Source organism: Pan troglodytes, chromosome 20, assembly GCF_028858775.2.
Source record: "Pan troglodytes isolate AG18354 chromosome 20, NHGRI_mPanTro3-v2.0_pri, whole genome shotgun sequence".
Taxonomy (NCBI): domain Eukaryota; kingdom Metazoa; phylum Chordata; class Mammalia; order Primates; family Hominidae; genus Pan; species Pan troglodytes.
In genome coordinates, this window is record NC_072418.2 from 14,108,078 (window position 1) to 14,128,425 (window position 20,348).

General features: G+C 51.4%; 1 protein-coding gene across 9 annotated transcripts in view; it reads right to left on the reverse strand.

The window, feature by feature from the left end:
- Positions 1-20,348, reverse strand: part of RGL3 (ral guanine nucleotide dissociation stimulator like 3) — a 34,941-nt gene that overhangs the window by 3,724 nt on the left and 10,869 nt on the right. For 2 of the 9 annotated variants that reach the window (XM_003316074.5, XM_016935093.3), the window contains 14 exons: positions 18,915-19,057; positions 18,612-18,827; positions 17,524-17,627; positions 17,348-17,432; positions 14,862-14,918; positions 14,667-14,753; positions 14,434-14,466; positions 14,227-14,348; positions 12,377-12,472; positions 12,215-12,283; positions 12,030-12,126; positions 9,630-9,782; positions 9,429-9,543; positions 6,248-6,727 (listed from right to left, as the gene is read on the reverse strand). In XM_003316074.5, coding sequence (XP_003316122.2) covers positions 6,609-6,727; positions 9,429-9,543; positions 9,630-9,782; positions 12,030-12,126; positions 12,215-12,283; positions 12,377-12,472; positions 14,227-14,348; positions 14,434-14,466; positions 14,667-14,753; positions 14,862-14,918; positions 17,348-17,432; positions 17,524-17,627; positions 18,612-18,827; positions 18,915-19,057 — 1,496 coding nt within the window. In that variant the 3' untranslated portion in view covers positions 6,248-6,608. The other 7 variants (XR_001711627.4, XM_016935091.3, XM_063800550.1 and 4 more) reach the window with 7 other exon arrangements.

The following is a 20,348-nucleotide window of genomic DNA, read 5'->3' on the forward strand; positions in this document are numbered from 1 at the left end:
CAGAGTGAGATCCCGTCTCTACAAAACATTGTTTGTTTGTTTGTTTGTTTGAGAGACGGAGTCTTTTTCTGTCGCCTAAGCTGGAGTGCAATGGCGCCATCTCGGCTCACTGCAACCTCTGTTTCCCGGGTTCAAGCGATTCTTCTGCCTCAGCTTCCCGAGTAGCTGGGACTACAGATGTGTGCCACCATGCCCAGCTAATTTTTGTATTGTTTTTAGTAGAGACGGGGTTTCGCTATATGTTGGCCAGGCTGGTCTCGAACTCCTGACCTCAGGTGATGCACCTGCCTTGGCCTCCCAAAGTGTTGGAGTGTTGGGATTACAGGTGTGAGCCACCACGCCCAGCCAACTTTTTTTTTTTTTTTTTTTTTTAGACGGAGTCTTGCTCAGCTGCCCAGGCTGGAGTGCAGTGGTATGACCTCAGCTCACTGGAACCACCGTCTCCCAGGTTCAAGTGATTCTCCCATCTCAGCATCCTGAGTAGCTGGGATTATAGGCACCCGCCATGGCTAATTTTTGTATTTTAGTAGAGATAGGGTTTCACCATGTTGGCCAGGCTGGTCTTGAACTTCTAACCTCAGGTGATCCACCCGCCTCAGCCTCCCAAAGTGCCAGGATTACAGGCGTGAGCCATCGCACCCAGCCAACTTTGTTTTTAAGTTAGCCAGGCGAGGTGGCATGCGTCTGTGGTCTCAGCTACTCAGGGGGCTGAAGTGGGACGATTAATTGAGCCCAGGAGGTGGAGGCTACAGTGAACCATGTTCACACCACAGCACTCCAGCCTGGGTGACAGAGTGAGACCCCATCTCAAAAAAAAAAACAAAAAACTAGTGGACGATAAGTGTCTCTTCCGGCCCAGACATGGTGGCTCTTGCCTGTAATTCCAGCACTTTGGAAGGCCGAGGCAGGGGAATCAATTGAAGATAGTAGTCTGAGACCAGCCTGGGCAACATAACAAGACCCTGACTCTACAAAAAAGAAGAAAAATTAGCCTGGTGTGGTGGTATGTGCCGGTAGTCCCAGCTACTCAGGAGGTTGAGTAGGATCATCTGAGTCCAGGAGTTCAAGGCTGCCATGAGCTATGATCGCACCACTGCACTCCAGTCTGGTTACAGAGCAAGACACTGTCTCTAAAAATAAATAAATAAGTAAATAAATAAATAAATAAATAAATAAAATGTATAAAGTGAAAATAATGTCTACTCCACAGAGCTATGGTAAAGATTAAATTAGATTCTGTCAAGTTCTTTTTTTTTTTTTCTTTTTTTTGAGACGGAGTTTCGCTCTTGTCGCCCAGGCTGGAGTGCAATGGCACAATCTCGGCTCACTGCAACCTCCGCCTCCCAGGTTCAAGCGATTCTCCTGCCTCAGCCTCCCGAGTAGCTGGGATTACAGGCATGTACCACCACACTCAGCTAATTTTGTATTTTTAGTAGAGACGGGTTTCTCCATGTTGAGGCTGGTCTCGAACTCCTGACCTCAGGTGATCCGCCCGCCTCGGCCTCCCAAAGTGTTGGGATTACAGGCGTGAGCCACCGCGCCTGGCCCCTGTGTCAAGTTCTTAAAACAGTATCTTGACATACAATAAGCATTCAGTAAGTATAGCAATTTGCTTAAACTAGTTCAAGAAGGATGCTGAACTAACATCCAAATGATCTTAAGAGGCTGGGTGCGGTGGCTCATGCCTGTAATCCCAACACTTTGGGATTTGGGAGACAGAGGAAAAAAATACCCATCTGGGCAAAAAATATCCAAATTGTCTTAAGGGCTTTCATTTCTTTTCTCTTTTCTTTTTTCTTTTTTTTTTTTTTTTGTGACAAAGTCTTTCTTTGTCACCCAGACTGGAGTACAGTGGTGCAATCTCGGCTCACTGCAACCTCCGACTCCCGGGTTCAAGCGATTCTGTCCTGCCTCAGTCTCCTGAGTAGCTGGGATTACAGGCGTGCGCCACCACGCCTGGCTAATTTTTGTATTTTTAGTACGGATGGCGTTTCACCATGTTGGTCAGGCTGGTCTCGAACTCCTGACCTCATGATCCACCTGACTCGGCCTCCCAAAGTGCTGGGATTACAGGCATAAGCCACTGTACCTGGCTGGTCTTAAGGTCTTAATACTCACAGAAGACCAAAATTTTAAAAAAGCCTGTAAAGGAGCGGCCAGGCACGGTGGCTCACGCCTGTAATCCCAGCATTTTGGGAGGCCAAGGCAGGTGGATCATGAGGCCAGGAGTTCGAGACCAGCCTGACCAAAATGGTGAAACCCTGTCTCTACTAAAAATACAAAAATTAGCCAGGCGTGGTGGCACGCGCCTGTTATCCTACCTACTCAAGAGGCTGAGACAGGAGAATCGCTTGAACTGGGGAGGTGGAGGTTGCAGTAAGCCAAGGTCTCGCCATTGCACTCCAGCCTGGGCAACAAAGCAAGACTGTCTCAAAAAAAAAAAAAAAAAAAATGCATGTTGTGTGCTAGTAATTGGTCTTTCATCAGACCTTATATGATACTTAAATTTCTGTATCTCTACTCCCAACCCACATAATTCCTGGGCACTCCTCATTATTGCTCCAGGGATAATGTTTGAAAACCTAGTGATTATTTTTTGCCCATTCACCAGAACTCCCCCTTCTCCTCATAACAGCCCCCACATTTAATGTCCACTTACGGACTCTCCCAGGCTCCACCCCTGTGATTCAAAGTTTCTGTGCCAGCTCAAAGGGTGGGCGCAGGACCCAGGCCTGGCTAATCAGCACATCTCATTCCCCTGAACACAGTGTTTGGTTTAGGGGTGGACACATGACACAAATTGGCCCAATGGTCGCCTGCTCTGGGACTTTTTGCTGGAGCTGATGGGAAGGAGGGGCTCTGCTTGCATGGGATGGGGGAGCTGTTGGGGTATAAGCCTATGCCTCCACAAGGTATGAGCCTGCCTTGGAGTAGAGCTATATATATATGTTTTTTTTTTTTTCGTAGAGACGGAGTCTTGCTCTGTCTCCCAGGCTGGAGTGCAGTGGAGTGATCTCGGCTCACTGCAACCTCCGCCTTCCAGGTTCAAGCAATTCTCTTGCCTCAGCCTCCCAAGTAGCTGGGATTACAGGTGCGTGCCACCACACCCAGCTATGAGTAGAGCTATATTAAATAAAATAGTATTTGGGCTACTGTAACAGCAACTCAAATAATAGTGGCTTAAGTAAGATAAAAATTTATTTCTCTTTTATGTAACACTCCAAGTATCAACAGTCCAATATGGTAGCTCCCTGGTCTCACAGGCCCAGGCTCCTTCTAGCTTGTTGCTCAGCTATTCAGACAGTGTGAACCACCTAATCCAAAATGATCCACTCCACGTCTTCATTCCCACCAGCAGGAGGGAGGAAAGGGGGAAAAGAAGGACACACCGCTTCCCTTTAAGGGCAGGCTCTGAAATTTGTTCACATCCTTTCCCTTTATATCTTATTGGCCAAGACTTAGCCAGTGGCCAGATATGACCACACCTTGCTGCAGAGGAGGTGGGAAATATGGCTTTTACTTTGGGAGGCCAGCTAAAAATCAGTGGTTCCATTACCATAGAAGAAGGTGATTAAATTTGAGGGGACAATGGACTATCTCATTCTCAGAGCAAATCAGAGCAAAGAGACAGAAAGAAAACCCTGATGACATCTTATGAGTGCCTGGATGCAACTGTGCCTGAAGCCCTACTCATTGGACATTTCAATTGCATGAGCCACAAATTTCCTTTTTTGCACATGCCTGTTTGAATTGGATTTTTGGTCGCTTGCAACAGAAAGAACTCGATTAGTGCAATGAGATGTAAAGACCGTAGCTGATGTTCTCTGCTGAGTAGGAGCTCATAAGTGGGCATATTCTTGTTGCTGTGACTATGTAGCAGTTCGCCCTACAGCTCATTTCATCCTCTCTATTGTACTCCAACGCTGACAGAGAGCTCACGCCTCTCTTTTCATCCTCACAATCCTTTTCTTTTTCTTTTTCTTTCTTTCTTTTTTTTTTCCAGACAGAATTTTGCCCTTGTTGCCCAGGCTGGAGTGCAGTGGAGCGATCTCGACTCACTGCAACCTCCGCCTGCCTGGTTCAGGTGATTATCCTGCCTCAGCCTACCGAGTAGCTGGGATTACAAGAGCCTGCCACCATGCCCGGCTAATTTTTTGTATATTTAGTAGAGATGGGGTTTCACCATGTTGGCCAGGCTGGTTTTGGAATCCTGGCCTCAAGCAATCCACCCGTCTTGCCCTCCCAAAGTGCTAGAGCCACTGTGCCCAGCATTTTTTTTTTTTTGAGATACAGTCACTTTGTCACGCAGGCTGGAGTGCAATGGCATGATCTCGGTTCACTGCTTCTGGATTCAAGCAATTCTCCTGCCTCAGCCTCCTGAGTAACTGGGATTACAGGCACCCACCACCACGCCCAGCTAATTTTTATATTTTTTAGTAGGGACAGGGTTTTACCATGTTGGCCAGGCTGACCTTGAACTCCCGACCTCAAGTGATCCGCCCACCTCAGCCTCCCAAAATGATGGGATTACAGGTGTGAGCACTGCGCCTGGCCCTTTTTTTGCTTTTTGAAACAGGATCTCGCTCTGTCACCCAGGCTGGAGTGCAGTAATCTCGGCTCACTGCAACCTCCACCTCTTGGGCTCAAGTGATCCTCGTGCTTCAGCCTCCAGAGTAGCTGAGACTACAGGTGCAGGACACCGAACCTGGCTAAATTTTTTTTTTTTTTTGAGATGGAGTCTCCCTCTGTCGCCCAGACTGGAGTGCAGTGGTGCGATCTCGGCTCGCTGCAAGCTCCGCCTCCTGGGTTCACGCCATTCTCCTGCCTCAGCCTCCCGAGTAGCTGGGACTACAGGCGCCCGCCACCACGCCCGGCTAATTTTGTTTTTGTATTTTTAGTAGAGACGGGGTTTCACCTAGCCAGGATGGTCTCGATCTCCTGACCTCGTGATCCGCCTGCCTCAGCCTCCCAAAGTGCTGGGATTACAGGCGTGAGCCACCACGCCTGGCCAATCTTTGTATTTTTTTGTAGAAATGGGGTCTCACTATGTTGCCCAGGCTGGTCTCAAACTCCTGAGCTCAAAATCCTTCCACCTTAGCCTCCCAAAGTGCTGGGATTACAGATGTGAGCCACCACACCCAACCTCTTTTTCTCTTCTTTGCACAGATGGGTTATCTGTGACAGGAAGAGGAAGAAGGTGGGGGCAAGTGAAAGGGCCCATCCTCACAGCCCTTATTGACTCATGGGTAATGATGCTATTTGTTTCTAATTCTGATGGAATTTCAGTTAGTCACTCTCCCATATATACAGTAGAAAAGAGGCATATCACCCCAAAAATGTTGGGGAAGGAAGTCCTAAACCCTCTTTGTGTGATAGGATCCTTTATTTATTTATTTAGTGAGACGTGATCTCACTGTATTGCCCAGGCTGCTCTCGGACTCCTGAACTTAAGCAATCCTCTTACCTCAGCCTCCCAAAGTACTGGGATTACCCTCCTGAGCCACTGTGTCCGGCCAGACAGGATCCTCTCTGGCATCTGGGTTGAGTGTCATACCCGACTCAACACCTTTCTTAGGGCTCTTAGTTTTTTTGTTTTTGAGACAGGATCTCCCTCTGTCCTCCAGGTTGGAGTGCAGGGGCCCAGTCACTGCTCACTGCAGCTTCAACCTCCCAGGGCTCTGGTGATTCTCCCAGTTCAGCCTCCCAAGTAGGTAGGATTACAGTCTCGTATCACCACGCTCAGAAAATTTTTTGTTTGTTCATTTGTTTGTTTGTTTTTGAGATAGGGTCTTGCTCTGTCACCCAGGCTGGAGTGCAGTGGTGTGATCTCCACTCACTGCAACCTCCACCTTCCGGGTTCAAGCAATTCTCCTGCCTCAGCCTCCCCAGTAGCTGGGATTACAGGTGCATGACACCACACCCGGCTAATTTTTTGTACTTTTAGAAGATGGGGTTTTGCCATGTTGGCCAGGCTGGTCTCGAACTCCTGACCTCAGGCGATCTGCCTGCCTTGGCCTCCCAAAACGCTGGGATTACAGGCGTGAGTCACCACGCCCAGCCAAATTTTTGTATTTTTTGTAGAGACAGGATCTCGTTATGTTGCCCAGGCTGGTCTTGGCTCTTAGGTTTCTCTCTCTCTGTGTGTTTGTGTGTGTGTGTGTGGGTGTGTGTGTGGTAGCTGTTTTCCTTTATCTTGATAAAGGGTGAACATGGCACACAGGCGCAAAATAAACAAGACTGACACCTGTTTCATAACTCTGTTCACTATTTTCATCCGCATCTGTCACTTCTGATGCGTCTCTAACATTTATAAGATTTCTCTGGGGAGGGATCTGACGTATCCATGGGGATCTGACGTATCCATGCCCCACCTCTTTCTACATTTATGGGATTGAGCTCTCCACCAGCCACCCATGGGCTGATGTCTTTGGAATATGGATCTAGTACCAACAGAGTCAGAAAAAGAGATGGGGTCCAATGGGCTACAGTTGGGTGGTGGTCCTGGGATACACAGCACAGTGGCCTCTACTGGGGGATGGCAGCTTTCCAGGAGAGGAGTCGTAAGCTTGCCTGTGGGACTTGTGTCTTGTGGAGAGGACAGAGCTGCCTCAGCTTGGGGAGACAGACAGAGTGTTCCGGGTCCCCTCTTTCCGCCGCAGCATGAAGTCTCCGGGGGCGACTGGACTCATGGCATAGAAGACGTTGGCATTGTCAGGAATCAGGAGCACTGGTCAGGAGTGGAGATGGTGGTAATAGGCCCTCACAACCTTGTGTCACCCCCACAGAGGACCCGGGAGCCTCCTGCCACTCACCCGCGAACCTGAACAGCCATGGGTCCCTCTGCAGCTACTGCCAAGCCAAGCTCATTCTGCTGTCACTGGGAACCTGGACGACTTCTCACTTGAAAACTTGCACCACCTCATGCCTTCCCTTATCATAAGCCTGGGCAACCTCCTAATATTCTCCCCCTCACCATAGAGACAAGGCAACCTGCAGTAAAAGTTTGAGCAAATTGGCCGGGCGCGATGCCTCATGCCTGTAATCCCAGCGCTTTGGGAGGCCGAAGTGGGTGGATCACTTGAGGTCAGGAATTCGAGACCAGTCTGGCCAACATGGTGAAACCCCGTCTCTACTAAAAATACCAAAAAAATGAGCTAGGCATGGTGGCACATGCCTGTAATCCCAGCTACTCGGAAGGCTGAGGCAGGAGAATCTCTTGAACCCAGGAGGTGGATGTTGCGGTGAGCCGAGATCCTGCCATTGCACTCCAGCCTGGGCAACAGCGCGAGACTCCATCTCAAAAAAAAAAAAACAAAAAAACAAAACCGACAACCTGCAGTAAAAGTTTGGGCAAACTTAGACCACCCTAGACCACCCCCCGCCAAACAACTTCCTGATCACCCCACCCCTCCCCCACAACCACTCCCAGCCAATCCCATGCTGCTGTCACCGTGAACTTGAACAACTTCCCACTTCCAGCCTGCACGAGCCTGTGGCCTCACACTCAACACCTGAACAACCACAAGCATCCTTTCCTAATATCCAGCCAACCTCATGCCATGTACTTCAGCGTGAATACGCTCAATCCCTTGCTTCTCCCTGTCAGACAGGACAATCTCATGCTTCCCTGCTATCCATTTGCCTCTCTCCCGTCCCAAGTTCAGATAACTTCAGGGTCCCAGTGGTGAACAAACTTAGTTCCTCACAAATCTAAACCCAGATGCCCTTTAGTCTCCCATCCCATCAGGTTGAGCCTGAACAATCTCATGATGCTACAAACTTAAGATCAGACAAACTTCTACACTCCCTTCTCTCACTCGACCCTAGACAATCTATTTTTTCTTTTTTTTTGAGACGGAGTCTCACTCTGTCGCCAGGCTGGAGTGCAGTGGCGCAATCTTGGCTCACTGCAACCTTCGCCTCCTGGGTTCAAGTGATTCTTCTGCCTCAGCCTCCTGAGTAGCTGGGACTATAGGCGCCTGCCACCATGCCTGGCTAATTTTTTGTATTTTTAGTAGAGACGAGGTTTCACCATGTTGGCCAGGATAGTCTCGATCTCTTGACCTCGTGATCCACCCGCCTCAGCCTCCCAAAGTGCTGGGATTACAGGCGTGAGCCACCATGCCCGGCCCCTTTTTTTTTTTTTTTAATTGAGACAGGGTCTTGCTCTGTCACCCAGGCTGGAGTGCAGTGGCGTGATCTCAGCTCGCTGCAGCCTCCACCTCCTAGGCTCAAGTGATCCTCCCACCTCAGCCTCCCCAGTAGTTGGAGTTGAGAATACAGGCACATGCCACCATGCTCAGCTAATTTCTCTCTCTCTCTATATATATATATTTTTTTTTTCTTTTTTTTTTTTTTGAGACAGAGTCTTGCTCAGTCGCCAGGCTGGAGTGCAGTGGTGCGATCTCGGCTCACTGCAACCTCCGCCTCCTGGGTTCAAGCGATTCTTCTGCCTCAGCCTCCCGAGTAGCTGAGACTACAGGCATGTGCCACCATGCCCAGCTAATTTTTTTGTATTTTTAGTAGAGACAGGGCTTCACCATGTTGGCCAGGCTGGTCTTGAACTCCTGACCTCAAGTGATCCACCCGCTTTGGCCTCCCAAAGTGCCGGGATTACAGGCGTTGAGCCACCACACCCAGCCAATTTCTCTATTTTTTGTATAGATGGGGTCTCCTCATGTTGCCCAGGCTGGTCTCAAACTCCTGAGCTCAGATAATCCACCCACCTTGACCTCCCAAAGTGCTGGGATTACAGTTGTGAGCCACCATGCCCAGCCCATCCTACAAATTGAAGGTCAGACCACCTTCTACACTCCCTTCTGCCACTTGTCCGTGGACAGTCTTTTTTTTTTTTTTTTTTTTTTTTAAACAGAGTCTCGCTCTGCTGCCCAGGCTGAAGTGCAGTGGTATGATCTCGGCTCACTGCAACCTCCGCCTCCCAGATTCAAGCAATTATTCTCCTGCCTCAGCCTCCTGAGTAGCTGGGACTACAGGAGTGTGCCACCACACCCGACTAATTTTTGTATGTTTCGTAGAGACAGGGTTTCACCACGTTGATCAGCCTGGTCTCAAACTCCTGACCTCAAGTGATCCGCCCAGCTTGACCTCCCAAAGTGCTGGGATTACAGACATGAGCCACTGCGCCTGGCCGGACCCTGGACAATCTTATTGTCTTTTAAATTCTAGGAAGATGACCTTTGGTGCCTCTCTCTCACACTGAGCCGAGACAATCTCATGACCCTACATCGTTGGGTTACAGATATTTTGTGTCCTCTTACCCCCACTCTGATTATCTTACCCCTACTCTCTGCCTGAACCACCTCACAGCCCTGTGAACCCAGGTAACCTTGGGCTCCATCCTTGAGCGTGGTCAGTCTGCTCGCCTCCCCGCTGCCCCCTATCCTGAGCTCCAACCCATCCCTGCTCACCCCGGTCCCCAGGAAGGACTTGAAAGAGCTGATAGTCACAGGCCCAGGGCTGGGGCACATTGTGCTTCTGCAAGGCTCGCCGGACCACGCTGGGGGCTTTGTCCTGACTGGTCAGCTGGAACAGAGGGGCGGGAGGTGAGGTGAGGGCCCTGGCCCCAAGGGCAGGGCAGCCTCCAGCAGACCCCCAGCCCAGCCCCTCACCAAGATGCTTCGATACAGGTTCCCGTGGTCATTGTCGATGCTGACGCGGATGACACGGGCCTCCGAGCTCTGCTGCGCCGGGAGGGGGATTCGAGGGCTGCCCAGAGGCAAAGCGAAGGGCCGGGGGCTGGGCAGGTCCAGGCTCAGGGGCAGCTGCAGGCAGTAAGGGGTGGAGGCTACAGCTTGGCCCATCTGCAGATGCTGAGGGCTAGAAAAGCATGAACACACCAGCCACCACTGGTGTATTCAATAGCCCCACATTTAAAATCTCAAGAAAACATTGGCTGGGCGCAGTGGCTCATGCCTGTAATCTCAGCATTTTGGGAGGCCGAGGTGGGCGGATCACTTGAGGTCGGGAGTTCAAGACCAGCCTGGCCAACATGGTGAAACTCCGTCTCTACTAAAAATACAAAAATTAGCAGGGCCTGGTGGCGCATGCCTGTAATCCCAGCTACTTGGGAGGCCGAGGCAGGAGAATCACTTGAACTCGAGAGGCAGATGTTGCAGTGAGCCAAGATCATGCCACTGCACTCCAGCCTGCGTGACAGAGCAAGACTCCATCTCAAAAATAAATAAATAAATAAAAATAAATAATAAAATAAAATAAAATCTCAAGAAAACATACTACTACCCCCTACACATGCAGAGCCTGGGACATGCAACTGGAGTACATTCACAAGCCTGCATATACACCACCCTACCATATACAGACTTTGGTTGCCTGTTATAGAAACAGACATGAACACAACCCATGCTCATACACAAGAAATCCTGTGTACATACATATGCTGACAGCGGTTATACACCCACAGCCCATGCCAATGAGCAACCCCACACATGATCTCATGAATACTCAGGCCCACATTTCCTCTTCTGGTACACAGATTCTTTTCTTTTTCTTTTCTTTTTTTTTTGAGACAGAGTCTTGCTCTGTCACCCAGGCTGGAATGCAGTGGTGCCATCTCAGCTCACTGCAACCTCTGCCTCCCGGGTTCAAGCAATTCTCATGCCTCACCCTCCCAAGTAGCTGGGATTACAGGCCTGTGCCACTATGCCCAGCTAATGTTTTTATTTTTAGTAGAGACGGGGTTTCACCATGTTGGCTAGGCTGGTCTCAAATTCCTGGCCTCAAGTGATCCACCGGCCTCGGCCTCCCAAAGTGCTGGGATTACAGGCATGAGCTACCATGCCCAGTCTTCATTTCCGTCATTTCCTTTTCTTTTTTTTTTTTCTTTTAGAGGGAGCCTCACTCTGTCACCAGGCTGGATGGAGTGCAGTGGCACCATCTCAGCTCACTGCAACCTCCGTCTCCTGGGTTCAAGTGATTCTCCTGCCTCAGCCTCCCAAGTAGCTGGGACTACAGGTGTGTGCGACCATACCCAGCTAATTTTTGTATTTTCAGTAGAGACAGGGTTTCACCACGTTGGCCAGGATGGTCTCGATCTCTTGACCTCGTGATCCGCCCACCTCGGCCTCCCAAAGTGCTGGGATTACAGGCGTGAGCCACTGTGCCCAGTCTCTTTTTTTTCATAAATAGGATCTCGCTCTATCATGCAGGCTAGAGTGCCGTGGCATGATCGTAGCTCACTGCAGCCTCAAACTCAAGCGATCCTTCCACCTCAGCCTGCTGAGTAGCTGGGACTACACCCAGCTAATTTTTTTGACTTTTAATAGAAATAGGGTCTCACTATGTTGCCCAGGCTGGTCTTGAACTCCCGGCCTCAAGCAATCCTCCCACTTTGGCATCCCAAAGTGCCGGGATCACAGGCAATAGCCACCGTGTCTGCCATGGTATGCAGATTCTTAGGGACATACATGTCCTCAAAAAAGTGTAGGCTGGGTGCGGTGGCTCACACCTGTAATCCCAGCACTTTGGGAGGCCGAGGTGAGTGCATTGTTTGAGCTCAGGAGTTTGAAACCCACCTGGGCAACATGGCGAGACCTCATCTCTACTAAATAAAAAAAATAGCAGGGCATGGTGGTGCACACCTGTGGTCCTAGCTACTTGGGAGGCTGAGGTGGAAGGATTGCTTGAGCCTGGGGGAGGGGTGGAAGTTGCGGTGAGCTGAGATTGCACCACTGCACTTCAGCCTGGATGACAGAGCAAGAAGACCCTGTTTCAAATAAAAAGGAGTGTGATGTGATTGCATCCTAGATGACCCATGGGCAAGCAGTTACACAGGTCCAGATCTGAGCACGAGTCGGATTTATGAGTGATCACCCAAACAGGGCCGTGCAGATGCACGCAATCCCCTGGATGGATACCCCGGGCGCTCAGTGTGCCTCCTGTATACACTCCTGGCCCCACAATCCTGTGTGTACACATGTGCATGCACACACACGTGCACACAGAGCCTGGGTGCCCGCAGGCCCGCATGCACACACAAGCCGTCTTGGTACCTTGGTGCTGGGGCCCTGGGGCCCTGGAGAGGCCGGGGGACTGCCAGCAGGAGCATCTCTGCTTCTAGGACTTGAGGGGGGTGACCCTGGGGACACACTGGGGGAGATGCAGAGGTTGAGGTGGGGTGGCTGTGCTGACTCCTGATCCCATGATCCCCAGTCCCATCACCAAGCAGAATGCTCACCTGGAGGTGGGGGATGAGGGGTCCCCGGGACTCCCACTAGGTGATGAGCTTTTCTCTCGGGAAAGCTTCCTAAGGATGGGGACAGGGGATGAGGCTAAGGCAGGAGCAGCCCTTGCTGATATCTGCCCACATCACCGCCCCTACACACACCCCGAGACTCACGCACTGAGACGCTTGGTGAGGCTGATCCGCCGTCGGATGCGTGGGGAGCTGGGGCAGGAGGCAGCTGGTGGCTCAATGACCCGGGAGAGCCGGTAGCTGAGGGGTCAATATGTGGATGAGGTGATGGGGGCAGGAAATACAGGGGATGGAGAGATAAGAGTTGGAATCAGTTGGGAGGTGGGTTTGGGGTGTAAGGGGGAGCAGCCAGAGGTGGCACCCCACATGCCAGGGTCAGGGTGGTAAATGAGGGTCATTGAGCATCAAGGTCTTATCAGAGATGGGACAGGATGGCTGGTCAGGAGGTCACAAAGAGATTCACAGGGTGGCACTAAGGAATCAAATTGGGTCAGGATTAAAGTCAGGGTCAGGACTGGGTGCAGTGGCTCACGCCTGTAATCCTAGCACTTTGGGAGGCCGAGGCAAGAGGATTGCTTCGGGTCAAGAGTTCGAAACCAGCCTGGCCAATATAGTGAAACCCCGTCTCTACTAAAAATACAAAAAAAATTAGCCAGGTGTGGTAGCTCGCGCCTGTAATCGCGGCTACCCAGGAGGCTGAGGCAGGAGAATTGCTTGAACCTGGGAGGCGGGGGCTACAGTGAGCCGAGATCACTCCACTGCACTCCAGCCTGGGAAACAGAGCCAGACTCTGTCTCAAAAATAAATAAATAAATAAATAAATAAATAAATTAATTAATTAATTAATTAAATAAAGTCAGGGTCAGACTGGGGTCAGGTCACCACTGGGGTCAATGGTTAGGGTCACAGTTATATAGAAAGAAAGGACACAGTTGTCATAGTCAAGCTGGACAGTCAAATAAACATAAAAGTTGGAGTCAGTTACTCAGAACTGAGGGTCAAGGGTTGTGGTCAGAGAGTCAGATGAGGGGTCATGAATAAGGTCATAGGTCAGATAGGACCAAAGATGGGGAAGTCAACAGATGGGACAGTTGAGTTGAATGGCCAGCTGAATGCTAAAGTTGAGGTCAGAAAATCAGATGGGGTCGAAACTGAGGTCAGAGGTCAATTGTGACTTTTTTTTTTTTTTTTTTTTTTGAGACAGGGTCTCACTCTGTCACCTAGACTGGAACTGCAGTGGCGTGATTTTGGCTCACTCCAACCTCTGCCTCCCAGGCTCCAGCGATCCTCCCACCTCAGCCTCCCAGGCTCCAGCGATCCTCCCACCTCAGCCTCCCAAGTAGTTGGGACCAACGGCACTCAACACCACATTCAGCTAATTTTTTTTTTTTTTTTTTGAGACGGAGTCTCGCTCTGTTGCCCAGGCTGGAGTGCAGTGGCACCATCTCGGCTCACTGCAAGCTCTGCCTCCCGGGTTCACGCCATTCTCCTGCCTCAGCCTCCCAAGTAGCTGGGACTACAGGCGCCCGCCACCACACCTGGCTAATTTTTTTTTTGTATTTTCAGTAGAGACGGGGTTTCACTCTGTTAGCCAGGCTGGTCTCAAACTCCTTACCTCATGTGATCCACCTGCCTCGGCCTCCCAAAGTGCTGGGATTACAGGCGTGAGCCACCGTGCCCAGCCACATTCAGCTAATTTTTGTATTTTTTTGTAGAGATGGGGTTTCGCCATGTTGCCCAGGCTGGTCTCAAAATCCTGGGCTCAAGTGATCCACCCACCTTGGCCTCCCAAGTGCTGGGATTACACGAGTAAACCACCAGGCCCAGTCTATTTGATTCGACTGGAGATACTGCAAGGTCACAGGTTGTAGTGGGGGATCAGGGCTCAAGAGGGGGTCTTGGGAGGAGCTGGAGGTGTGTATGGAATGGGTGGAATCCAGTTTGTGACCCAGGCTCAGCTGGGGTGGGGCTGGGACAGGCTACAGGGTGGTCACCTCTGCTCCTCGGTGAGCTGGTGCTGGGCATGCAGGGCAGCCAGGATGGGCGGGTGGGGGCTCAGGGTGTAGCTCTGACAGCGCCTCTGCAGCTGCTGGATGCGGGCCAGGATCTCCCACTCCTGGAGGACGAGCCTCTGAGACCCTACCCCTGCCCCACCCCCACCCTCAGGCACCACCCCCACACCCACTGTAGCCTCCACTCACCTTCCTCCTCTTCTCAAAGTTAATGAGATCCCCCTGGGGGCAAAGTGTGTCTGAATTGCAGCACCCAGGGTCAAGGGTCAAGGTCAGGGGCTGGGATGTCAGGAGCCCCACTGTAGTAAGGGAGTGTGGGGTGGTGTCAGGAGTACAGGTAGGATCAAGGGTGGATATCGGGAGGCCCATTGTGCTGGGGGCAAGTGGAGCTGGGGTCAGGGGTCAAGGGTCAGGGGTCAGACCTCCAACATATCCGGCAGGGCTGTGTCCAGCATAACCAGGTCCGTAAGGAAGGTGCCAAGGTAGGGGACAGGGCCTGGGGGTGGTTTCTGCAGCCCCCAAAGCTCCAGTCACTTGGGGCCATTACTGACCCCATCACCATCCACACCCCTCCCTGAAGGTCCCACTTGTCCCCATCCCAAACTGTAATCACTCACTGAGGGCAGGCTGCCTGGGGTGTTGTCCTCTTCTTGGGATCCCTCAGTGGCCTCCTCCTGAGGGAAGAGAAAAACTGAGCCAGGTCTGGGGTCTCCATTCCTCAGGGACGATGCCTGCAGACCCATCGTATATACCCTTCATGCTTTGAGTAATCAAAAGTCAGTGGTAGGTCAGGCGCGATGGCTCACACCTGTAATCCCAGCACTTTGGGAGGCCAAGGCGAGCAGATCATGTGAGGTCAGGAGTTCCAGAACACCCTGGCCAATATGGTGAAACCCTGTCTCTACTAAAAATACAAAAATTAGCCAGGTATGGTGGCTCACACCTGTAGTCCCAGCTACTTGGGAGGCTGAGGCAGAAGGATAGCTTGAACCTGAGAAGCAGAGGCTGCACTCTAGAGGGAGTGTCGCTCTGTCACCCAGGCTGGAGTGCAGTGGCGCGATCTCGGCTCACTGCAGGCTCCGCCCCCCAGGGTTCACGCCATTCTCCTGCCTCAGCCTCTCAAGTAGCTGGGACTACAGGCGCCCGCCACCTCGCCCAGCTAATTTTTTGTATTTTTAGTAGAGACAGGGTTTCACTGTGTTAGCCAGGATGGTCTCGATCTCCTGACCTCGTGATCCGCCTGCCTGGGCCTCCCAAAGTGCTGGGATTACAGGCGTGAGCCACCGTGCCCGGCCAAAAAAATTTTTTTTAAAAAAGGGCTGGACATGGTGGCTCACGCCTGTAATCCCAGCACTTTGGGAGGCCGAGGCTGGTGGATCACATGAGGTAAGGAGTTTGAGACCAGCCTGGCTAACAGAGTGAAACCCTGTTTCTACTAAAAATATAAAAAACTAGCTGGGCATGGTAGCATATTTCTGTAATCCCAGCTACTCGGGAGGCTGAGGCAGAAGAATTGCTTGAACCCGGGAGGCGGAGGTTGCAGTGAGCCAAGATCGCACCATTGCACTCCAGCTTGGAGTCTCCAGATGGAGACCAAAACTCCATCTCAAAAAAAAAAAAAAAAAAAAAAAAAGAAGCCAGGGGTTAAGGCCCTTAACCTTGGATGAGGGTAGGGAGGAGATAAACAGCAGGGAGCAGGCCCCATGAGAGGTGGGGCTTGTGGGGGTGGTGGCCCCCAGGGCTGGCCTTAACAAGGAGAGAATCCTTGTCCGCAGCTGGATGGCACAGGCCTGCCAGGGATCTCCTAGGTATCCTGAATTTGCTGTTGTTTATTTACTTTTTATGTCATTTTATTTTGAGATGGAGTCTCACTTTGTCACTCAGGCTGGAGTGCAGTGGCCTGATCTTGGCTCACTGAAGGCTTGACCACCCAAGTTCAAGCGATCCTCCCTCCTCAGCCTCCTGAATAGCTGGGACTACAGACGTGCACCACAAACGCCCAGCTAATTGTTGTATTTTTTGCAGAGATGGGGTTTTGCCATGTTGCCCAGGTTGGTCTTGAACTCCTGGGCTCAAGTGATCCTCTCACCTTGGCCTCCCAAAGTGTTGGGATTATAGGCGTGAGCCACTGAGCCCAGCTCACGTGCTGTTCTAGGTGCTGGGCAGGAAAACAGGGTTTCACTCTGTTAGCCAGGTGAAATTTGGCTGGGAGTGATGGCTCACGCCTGTAATCCCAGCACTTTGGGAAGCCAAGGCAGGTGGATCACCTCAGGTCAGGGATTCGAGACCAGCCTGGCCAAGAAGGCAAAACCCCGTCTCTACCAAATACAAAAATTAGCCAAGCGTCGTAGTGGGTGCCTGTAATCCCAGCTACATGGGAGGCTGAGGCAGAGAGAATTGCTTGATCCTGGGAGGTGGAGGTTGCAGTGAGCCAAGATCGTGCCACTGCACTCCAGTCTGGGTGACAGAGCGAGACTGTGTCTCAATACAAACAAACAAAGAAACAAAAAAACAAATGATGACGACAACAACAACAACAAAAAACCAGATGTGTGGTTTTGGGGATGATGGAGGCTGGGAAGGCCTCTCAGAGGCAGGGACATTTGATCAGAGACCAGAAGGAGGTGAGTGAGCAAGTTGCATGCAAACCTGGAGGCGTGGAGAATGTTCCAGGCCCAGGGATCTATTCTAGATTCACTCTAAAAACCAGCGCCTCATTGCAATGAGAATCTAAATCTTGCCTATAAATAAGCCAGACTTTTGACACACATTTTTTAGTTTTGCTTATCAAGGTAAAGTCCTCAGAACATTTTTTCTTTGTTCCCACCCTGTGCTATGACTCTGGCCTTAAGTAACCTTTTCTTTGTGACTTCTTGTGTTTTGCTGAGTGAATAAATAGGGCAGTCACTGACAGTCAACTATAACGCAGGAAGTAGAGGAAAGAAAAACGTGCAACCCGCCAGGGACAAGGATAAGGTCATTGCTGAGCGGTAGGGAAGGACAGAGTGTCCTGACTACAGCAGGGAGATTACCCCTGCCTGGCCCCAAGTCCCTCCCCCGACTTCCCGGGCCTAAAATCCCTGGAGTCTGCATCCATCTCTACCTGGAAAAGAATCTCTCTGCTGCTGAGGTGGTTGTTCTCATCGGAGAAAATCTGCGAAAGTTTCCTGAAAGTAGATAGCGGTTCCCTGGAAGGACAGGAGAAGGGTGGTCAGGGGTCAGTGGCTTGGGAGGGTCAGACCTGGGATGGGGTGGGGAAGAGGTCCCGCCCCAGCTCACCGGCTCACGGCCCCCCAGCTGCGCTTGAGCCGGTAGATGGGGTTAGATTGCAGGGCGGACAGAATGGCGCGCAAGGAGGAGAAGTTCCGCAGTTCTCGGCAGCGCTGCCAGGCGGTGGGGACGCAGGTCAGACCCAGGCATTATCCACCTTTCATCTTGAAACTTCTTCATCTTTTTTTTTTTTTTTTTTTTTTTTTTTTTAGAGAGATAGGGTCTGTGGCCCAGGCTGGAGTGCAGTGGCTCGATCATAGCTCACTTGCTGCCTGGAATTCCTGGGCTTAAGCGATCCACATGCCTCAGCCTCCTGCCTCAGTAGCTGGGACTACAGGCGCGCGCCATCATGCATGGCTTATTATTATTATTATTATTATTAATTATTTAGACAGAGTCTCGCTTTATCCCCCAGGCTGGAATGCAGTGGCCCGATCTCGAGTCACTGCAACCTCCGCCTCCCGGGTTCAAGAGATTATCCTGCCTCAGCCTCCCAAGTAGCTGGGATTACAGGGGCACACCACCACACCTGGCTAATTTTTTTTGTAAGTCTAATTTTTAGTTTTTTTATTTTTTATTTTTTATTTTTAGAAACATTGGTCTCACTATGTTGCCTAGGCTGGTCTCAAACTCAAGGGCTCAAGCGATCCTCCCTCTCCCCAAAGTGCTGGGATTACAGGCGTGAGTCACTGCGCCGGGCCTGATCCCGTGACTTGTGACGCCAGGTCGGACCCCTGGGTGTTGTCTCACATCCAACAAGCTACCAAGACTCCCACTTATTCCCTAGGATTCCCTTCCTCCCTCCTCCCTCGGGCTCCAGCCCCTCCCCAGCTGCCCCTCCAGCCCCTGCCTCCGACCTTGACTTCTCCGGTCCGGGCTCCCTACTTCTCCCAGCTCCCTTGGGACCTAGTCGTGCCCGCAGCCTCTCTGCAGGACCCAGACCCTCCTCCCTGAACCCAAGTCTCACCCTAGGTATCAACTTTCCACCCCGTTCCCTCCCTCGCCTAGACTCGCCCCTATCTCTCTCCGGAGCCCTCATTTTTTTCCCCTTGCCCCGGGGCCCGCCCCCGCATCCCCTCTCCGCGCCCGCAACACACCTGGGCGATGCGGATCCACTTCTCCAGCCGCTGCGCCCTCTGCGGGGCGGCCAAGCCCGGTGCTCCGAGCACGGAACCCAGCACACAGCTGGTCACGGTGTTGAACTGGGCCACGGTGGCGCGCACAGTGGGGGAGGCGCCTGCAGCCCCCGGCCGGTCCCTCTGCGACCACACGGAGCCCAAGCACTCGTAGGGCCTCACCTTGGAGAAGAGCTCCTGGGCCAGGGGAGGGGTGTGGGATTGGTGCTTAGCAGAACCTGTCCCCTCACTGTGGCTCATCCCGACCCTGTCCGGGATCCTCACCAAGTCCATGAGGGTCAGCTGCTCGGCCACCTCGTCCACGCTGAAGTCCAGGAGCTGGGGACCTTGAGGCATGAGCCCTTCCTCTTCCTCCGCGCAGGCCTCTGAAGAGTCTGGGTCAGAAGTTTGGGCAACTCTGGGAGGTCCTGATCATTAGAAAGGGTTACAAACTCTCAACTTTGAATCCAAGACTGGCTGTGTGACCTTGGGTGAGTCCCTGTCCCTCTCTGAGGCTCACTTTCCTCATTTGTAAAACGGAGAGCTCTCTTAAAAAAATTTTTTTTTTTGAGACAGTCTTACTCTGTTGCCCAAGCTGGAGTACAATGGCGCAATCTCAGCTGACCACAACCTCCGCCTCCTGGGTTCAAGTGATTCTCCTGCCTCAGCCTTCTGAGTAGCTGGGATTACAGGCATATGCCACCATGCCCGGCTAATTTTTGTATTTTTAATAGAGACGGGCTTTCACCATGTTGGCCAGGCTGGTCTCAAACTCCTGACCTCAAGTGATCTGCCCTCCTTGGCCTCTCAAAGTGCTGGGATTACAGGTGTGAGCCACCGCGCCTGGCCCTGAGTGTTTTTAAGGATGTAACAGCAACAGTAATGTTCACTAAGCAGCTAGTGTGGATTTACTCAGTAACTCACCACACCAGTCCAGTGAGGGAGGTACTATTATTTATCCACCTTTTACAGTTAAGGAAAGGGAGGCAAAGAACAATTTGTCACACCTTTGGTAAATGGCAGGGCAGGGGTTTGAAGCCGGGTACTCAAAGGCCAGAGAAGAAAATAGAGCTTTATGATTTTTAACATGTATTAGGATAAGATTAATCTGACCTCTTTTTTTTGGAAAGAGGTGATACGACTTCCTGGTTCAGGGAAGGCTATTGTCAGAAAGTCTCAAACTCAGATGCAAACTCGTCCACTAGCTTGCTGTGTAGAGCATGTATTTTAACCTCTCTGTGCCTTTTTTTTTTTTTTTTTTAAGACGGAGTCTGACTCTGTCGCCCAGGCTGGAATGCAATGGCGTGATCTTGGCTCACTGCAACCTCCGCCTCCAGGTTTCAACCAATTCTCCTGCCTCAGTCTCCCAAGTAGCTGGGATTACAGGCACGAGCCACCATGCCTAGCTAACTTTTGTATTTTTGTAGAGACAGGGTTTCACCATGTTGGCCAGGCTGGTCTTGAACTCCTGACCTCAAGTGATCTGCCTGCCTCGACTTCCCAAAGTGCTGGGATTGCAGGGGTAAGCTGTGCCTTCTTTTTGAAACAGGCTCTCCCTTGGTCACCCAGGCTGGAGTACAGTGGTGTGATCACAGTTCACTGCAGCCTCAACCTTTTGGGCTCCAGTGATCCTCCTGCCTCAGCCTCCTGAGTTGCTGGGACTATAGGCACACACCACCATGCCCAGCTAATTTTTTATTTTTTGTAGAGACAGGGTCT